General features: G+C 36.3%; 1 protein-coding gene across 3 annotated transcripts; it reads left to right on the forward strand.

The window, feature by feature from the left end:
• Positions 1-1,486: 1,486 nt before the first annotated feature.
• On the forward strand, positions 1,487-4,640 carry LOC122645921 (mannose-1-phosphate guanylyltransferase 1-like). Of its 3 annotated transcripts, none has more exons than XM_043839331.1 (5): positions 1,487-1,558; positions 2,962-3,089; positions 3,257-3,319; positions 3,396-3,632; positions 3,809-4,640. In XM_043839331.1, the coding sequence occupies exons 2-5, from the start codon at positions 2,979-2,981 to the stop codon at positions 4,478-4,480; spliced, it is 1,083 nt and encodes a 360-aa protein (XP_043695266.1). In that variant the 5' UTR covers positions 1,487-1,558; positions 2,962-2,978; the 3' UTR covers positions 4,481-4,640. The 3 variants fall into 3 exon arrangements, with proteins under 3 accessions (XP_043695266.1, XP_043695265.1, XP_043695267.1); XM_043839330.1 differs by lacking the exon at positions 1,487-1,558 and adding an exon at positions 2,777-2,888; XM_043839332.1 differs by lacking the exons at positions 1,487-1,558; positions 2,962-3,089 and having other exon boundaries at positions 3,386-3,632.
• Positions 4,641-7,209: the final 2,569 nt, after the last annotated feature.

Below are 7,209 nucleotides of genomic sequence, written 5' to 3' on the forward strand. Positions count from 1 at the left end.
GTAGGGGCAGGTCTGAAGTAGAGGAATCACATCCGGAAAATCCTACATGCCCACATGTAATAACATTTTCTTATAGATTTTATATTTCCGTTTCTAATACATGAAGCTGGTCTAATCATAATGAGAAAATTCACTTATACTAACATGGGAGATGTAATTACATAATTATTAGCAATGAAACACAATTTAACCATGAAAAATGAATATTTTTCTAAAAATGTGACATAAAGACAGTTAAGGTGAGAGATGCTCTATACAAGTTCTCATACGAGGTTTTTTAACAAAACTCGATAGTTAGGAGGTGTAAGCACCGCGAGGTGTGAAACGATTTTAGAACGCACATTGTCTATGCATGGATTCTTTCTCGTTCTCTTTCACAAAAAGTGGAGATCTACCAAATGCTTTTTTAAATCTTAATAAGCCATTTTTTTTGCAAGAGAGTGCGCTACTTAATTTGCTTCTCTATAACAATAGGTTATCTTCAAAGTCATGGAAGATTAAAGAAAAATAAAATTAAAATAGAGTCATTTTTTAATGTAAACCAAAGAAGAAAAAGATCAATCATGAAGAAATCTGACGAACCTCAGAGTCACATTCAATCCATAAGCTTTGAAACCCTCCTTCTTAGCCAATTGTAACCTATAAAAGAGCGCTAAAAATTCTACATCTAAATTGGTACAAATATCAATGTAGCTTTCATAGAGAGGTAATCTAGGTATTCTAAAAAAATACCAAGAGAGAAATAGATGTGGGACTTTGATTTTATTGAAGAGCCCACAATGGTGGAAACTTGGCCTGTGAATGGATCAAATTTGGCGGATTTGATCAATTCCGGATATTTCCAGGCCGAATATGGATACCTCTAAATGGATTTGGATGCGGATCGAATTCGGATTTTCGCCATCCATTTACATCTCTGTCTTGTGTAACCCGGACCTTCCTCCCCCTAACGGATACAATTCATTATCAATCCATATCTCTTAGATTATGATTTTCTTTTCCTCATATTTTAGAACTCATTGAATCTTAAAAAACCCTCAAGATCATTATTTATTTAATTTTTTAATATTAAATATTTGAATTTTTTTTCAGACGGTTGTTTTCCTCATATTTTAGAACTTATTGAATCTTTAAAAACCCTCAAGATCATTATTTATTTAATTTTTTAATATTAAATATTTGAATTTTTTTCCAGACGGTTGTTATCTGAGTATTCAGATTTTGTTTTTTATTTACCAAAATTTTTTATTTTTTATTTTCGGAATATCTCAAAACGAATATAGATGTCCGGATATGGATGCGGATCGAATTTTGATTTTTGTTTATCCAGTTACAATCCGAAACTGGAAAGTGAACGATTCGGCGGGAAATAATCCCTTAGCATTGTTGCGTTTTCTCTACGAGTTTGTTTATTCCTTCTTCCCTGGAGCCGTTGTCAGTCTTCTCTTCTCAGTCTTCTTCTCTCTCCCTGTCTCCCCTTTGAGGCTTTGCAGGTCGGTCTGTTACCACTTACCACCGACAGTGAATTCTTCATTTCTTTCAGGAATTTCAATAGAAGGTATTGAATCCCCAAAACCCTCTCTCTCTCTTTCTGCCATTTGAACTTCTCTGGTTAATTTCCTCAAGGGTGTTATTTTCTTTGTATATGTTGATATCTGGGAGTTATCATATCTGTTATTATTACAACACTTGATGAACTTTGTTGAGACTTGAGAACGAAGCATCTTCCTAAATGATCTGATGAAGGGGTCAGCCCTGTTTAATATTGTTCTGCTTTAGGGTTTAAGATATGGATGATTCTGTCTTTTTAGGTTATTTTGATATCTTCATTTCTACTAAGTGGAGTTTTGGAATGAATGTCTTTCTTAAAAGAAGGGGAGTGTTGGAGAACAAAATAATGGGTTTGGTGATGGGGTGGTAATATGTGCGGACTTGATTATTACTTTTTCATGATTGCTGAGACTGTAATGATCATCTTGTGATCTTGATGATAAATGTCCTAACTTTTGGATCTGGTGAGCTTGGTTTATTAACCTATCTTCTGATGGAACTTACATCTCCATCTTATGTTAAAACCCTTCTACAGCTGTGTTCTTAAGAATCTGAATGGATTCTTTCTTGAATCAAATCAAAAGAAGACTTAGGTTTAGCTCTTGTAATGCCATTTTTTGTCTTGATGAAATGTTCTCCATAGTTCTTTATTTTTTTCTTTAGAAATAATTAGCCCACTTAATACAACTGTTAGTAACTGTCATTGTGGTTAGTTCATATTAACCAACGTATAAGATGTGGTAGTTTTCATTTTTGTTTTGTTTTGGTTAAAAAGCATTGGAGTTCAATTCGTCTGGATCAATTATCTGTTCTGAGAAATTGGATTGCCATTTTGCCTTGTTGTTCAGACTCAGAATTTAGTAGTCAAAAATGGATGACATTATTCATTGTGCAAAATCATTCATGTAATCTTGTGTGAAGGGTTCATGACTCCAAAAATCTCTTAAGCTGTGCATCCCATTCTCTGTTTTGAGATTTCAGTTCTCATTATCCTTCTGTAGCAATTACCAATTGCTAATTCAAACTCAGTGATTTAATGTAAAGCTTAAATTGAATCATTGAACTGTTGACACTTTAAAATTCTTTCTGTTGCCAATCCAAGAAAAACAAAGTTAAGGATTTATCTTTACCTTTGTTTTTTCTGCAAGGAAATCTGCTTAGAAGGACATCAATCTGAATGTGCAACCAGTCAAATTGCATGTAATTGCTCTAAGATATTTCGGACTAAGAAAATCTAGTAAATCTATATCCGTTGAATTCAATGTTGAGGATCCTTTTATGGTGAACTTTGGGATTCGTTCAATCTAGAAAAACTCAGGACCATCTCAATACAACAGGTAAAGCAAATTTTCTTTTTCTGGATCTGATTTTTCATGGAGGAGTTGTTCTAAATGCCATCACCATTAACAGAAAGGAAGGATATCACAATGAAAGCAGTTATCCTTGTTGGTGGATTTGGTACCCGCTTGAGGCCCTTGACACTCACTAAGCCAAAGCCACTTGTTGAGTTTGCAAATAAGCCAATTATTTTACATCAGGTTAGCTTTGAATCTTTGAACAATTAGTATTCCCTTAGAAATTACTTGACGCAGATGCCAGTTTGATTAGACAAGCTCCCCTTTCCTGTTATTGGGAAATTATTTTAGTTCTTTAAGCCTATGAATACAATGCTGTAACTGTTGTTGAAACCATTGTTTTTTATTAGATTGAGGCCCTTAAAGATGTGGGAGTTACTGAAGTCATCTTGGCTATCAATTACCAACCACAGGTATGGATGATGCAGTAACCGCTAAACCATAGCTCATAGTATTTTTTTTAACTTCATATTGGTTAGGTTATCATAGGTCATGCGGAGTGTCTTAGAGGAATTTGAGATGAAGGTTGGGATCAAGATCACTTGCTCACAGGAGACAGAGCCTCTGGGTACAGCAGGGCCACTGGCCCTTGTGAGAGAAAAGCTGTGCGAGTCTGATGAGCCATTCTTCGTCCTCAATAGTGATGTTACCTGCAGGTATCCATTGAAAGAAATGATTGAATTCCACAAAGCTCATGGAGGAGAAGCATCAATTTTGGTCACTAAGGTGAATTTCACTAGCTCTCTGTTTGATTCCTTGCCTGTTCCAACATTTACTTCCTAGAAAACTATTGATTATATGCGATAAAAGTGATTCCTTCCCCTCCACCAACAAAAAAAAAAAAAGGAAAGAAAGATTAGAGAGAAGCAGTATAAAAAAACAAAACTACTGACTGTTGATAGGTGGATGAACCTTCAAAATATGGTGTTGTCGTTCTTGATGAGGAAACAGGAAGGGTGAGGAACTTCGTGGAGAAACCAAAGATCTTTGTTGGTAACAAGATAAATGCTGGAATCTACATCCTGAACACCTGTGTTCTTAACAGAATTCAGCTAAGGCCTACATCAATAGAGCGAGAAGTCTTCCCTGTCATTGCAAATGAAGGACACCTCTTTGCCATGGTCTTATCTGGGTTCTGGATGGATATTGGACAGCCCAAGGATTATCTTAAGGGCTTGAGATTGTACTTGGAACATGAAAGAAGGAATTCATCCCAAGACCTCTCTAGAGGATCCAATATCATTGGAAATGTTCTCATTGACAGCAGTGCCAAAGTTGGAGAAGACTGCATCATTGGACCTGATGTAGTTGTTGGCCCTGATTGTGTGATAGAATCCAGAGTGAGACTCTCGTCGTGCACACTGATGAAGGGAGTCAGAGTGAAAAGCTCTGCTCATGTGTCTGGCAGCATCATTGGATGGTATTCAACTATCGGAGAGTCAGTTCTGATCGGCAATATGGCGGTTCTTGGGGAGGATGTCCATGTTAGTGACACAATGTACCTGAATGGCGTAGTGGTTCTCCCACACAAGGAGATAAAATCACATTTTGTTAAGCCAGAAATCATAATGTGAGTGAAAATGCAATGTACGACCAAGATGAAGTGATTCACATGTCATAAACTCTGTGCCAGGTTTTTGTATCTTTTCATTTCCAGATGATTAGGGTCTTGATAAAAAAAAAATTTCTTCTTGTAGCTTCACAAACACCTACCTTGATTGTACCTTCTTCATTTCCAAGTTGATTATATGACCCTGCACTGTTTGGTAATGTAGATAAATTTGTAGGATTTTGCATTGTAAACAATGAGTTTGGAGATGAGAGTTAAAACTGAGTAATTGTTAATCATTATTACCATTTCAGCTTATTCTGGAAGTGATTAATTTAGGCAGTGCTAGGTTGGAACATGACATGATACAGTATCCTTTGGTTTGCCTAACATTACAGTTCATGTTGTCTCCACTAAAATGGACTGTTTCCTGTTCCAACTATTGGTCTCAGTTATGGAACATGATTCTGTTTGGAAAACCTTTTCTTTTGGGGAGGACAGTGTTTGGATAACTATGAATCTACTGAAATAGAATCCTAAACCCTAGAACTAATATTTATAGGACTGGAAATAACCCTCCTTTTACTTCTGTGAATGATGAATAAGTAACCCATTAATTTATCAAACTAACCTTCTTCCTTCAAATTCTCAATATCATTCAATTTAATGTCCAACTAGAATAGGTGGGTGTGAGGCATAAAAAGTAAATTGACAACCTATCATCCATCATCCTGGGTTCATTGTGCCACAAATTCCCCTGCTCTCAATACTTTGGTGTGTATGAAAAATATAACCTAGGGCATCAGAATATACCCTATTTTGAAAATCTATTATCCATTACTAAGTGCATTTGGGTAAGCTTCAAGGTAGCTTCTCAAGTTTAAGAACATATCGTCAATACGTTTAGAATTCTTTTCTACATAGGCTTGAAAAACATCAAAATTTTCAAATATTAAAGTTCCATTGGCTGCATAATTTTTAGGAGAAAGTTTTCGTCCACCATGGGTGAAAGAAAAGTATATTGATCTGGGATCGTAATTACTCTAATAAATGAAAATAAAATTTGAAAATATTATTGAAAGGAAAATTTTGTTGTCAGTAAGATTGGTTACAATAAGATTGTAATATTACTTTCGGCCCTTTTAATATAACACGCTTCTCTTTTTTTTAATTGGGTAAATCATGTCATTTCACATAGACAATGACAATTATTGAAAATATAATGATAAGTCATTCAACTTATTTTGAAAATACCTTTTTACCCGAATTTAAATGACTTATGGGGATAAAACAAAGGGCAATCAAAAGAAAATTAAAATTTCTAACTTGACCACCTTGGTGACAACAAGATACACTCATTATTGAAAATGTGTACTCTGTAAGTTCACAGTTAGCTTATCCTTAAGCTTCGATGCTCGGGCTTTACGAGCCAATTGTGAGCCACTGACACTAAAAGTCTATCTTGCTTTGGGCTGGAATTAAGAGAAGGGAGAACATGTAACTCAGCTACCGTTTTACCAATATTTGGTCAAATAACTATTGGGTTTAGTGGAATACTGAGAAGAGCATTTTTTATTCTGGATCAGCCACAAAAAAAAAAAATTTAAAAATAGCAACAATAGAAAGGGTCGCATAGATCTTGCGGCCCAAAAGCGTTTAAAAAAAAGGACAAGACAAAAATAAATGTCAATCAGATTTCATATCTCCTTGTGGTAGAAAACGCAATGAGGATCAGTTTCCAAAATATGGTGAACCCCCTCCTTGTTTTGATCCCTTCAATAAAGAGTTTCCAAGAAAAATTTTAAATTTGGGATGAATCGGAAGCTTCCCATTCTTCGCGAGCATTCATTGCCCCGTCCTGCAACTTCCCTTCTTTCGTCCGTCCACAAGGCTGTAAAAACAGAGAAAGGGGTGGCTATCTAGCGGGAGTCGTGTAGATTGTATGCCATTGATTGTGGACCAATAGATTATGTGTTATGAGTGATTAAAAAATTAGCAGCAATCTAAGTACTAAAAGCACCAGATGTAGACCAAAGACAAATTCAGAAATCTTAAAATGGGTATCTGGCTAGGTTAATCTTCAATATGTCCCTTGCCACATTGGCAGGAAATCGATGATCATAGAGATCAATAGAAAATGAAGGGATATTTTGATCCCATCCAATTTGATCTTGTTGTCCCCGGCAACAAATATGCATAAACCATTTCACGAAGTATATGTCCAGATAACCCAAAGTCTCGATAATTAACTCTCGGTCTTTCGATTGAAAAACAATATTGATGAAGACACGCAGGTGCCCTATTACACGGTGGAGATTGTATTTTATAATTAACTCTGTTATCTTAAAAAGGGGTGGTGTTTTCTATGCCGCAGCGCAGGCTGCGCCCAGGCACATGGGGGTGGGCACAATGACTAGGGGTGTCAATAAAGCCCGGCTAGCCCGAATCCGCCCTGAGCCCGGCCCGGAGCCGACCCTGATTTTTCAACCCTTAGGGCGGGTTTGGGTTTAGTTATAGTCTGGCCCTGGCAGGGTCGGGTCAGGTCAGGGTTTAGATCCCGGGCTTAGCTCGGCCCAGCCCAACCCGACCCTGTATCAATTATAAGTATATAGGGCTTTATTGACACCCATATATATATATATTTTGGTCTAATATTTATTTATATATATAGCCTAATAAAAAAATTAAAAAGCAAAAGACAAAAAAAGCCCCAAAGGCACATGGGATTACAAACAAAAAGGGTCAGGGTCAGGG

This window comes from Telopea speciosissima, chromosome 11, assembly GCF_018873765.1.
Source record: "Telopea speciosissima isolate NSW1024214 ecotype Mountain lineage chromosome 11, Tspe_v1, whole genome shotgun sequence".
Taxonomy (NCBI): domain Eukaryota; kingdom Viridiplantae; phylum Streptophyta; class Magnoliopsida; order Proteales; family Proteaceae; genus Telopea; species Telopea speciosissima.

Excerpts from the sequence above, each read along its gene's own strand:
- LOC122645921 (XM_043839331.1), top strand. The coding sequence starts at position 2,979 with ATGAAAGCAGTTATCCTTGTTGGTGGATTTGGTACCCGCTTGAGGCCC. Across the intron at positions 3,320-3,395 it reads CTATCAATTACCAACCACAG|GTCATGCGGAGTGTCTTAGA; the intron begins GTATGGATGATG and ends AGGTTATCATAG. Across the intron at positions 3,633-3,808 it reads CATCAATTTTGGTCACTAAG|GTGGATGAACCTTCAAAATA; the intron begins GTGAATTTCACT and ends GACTGTTGATAG.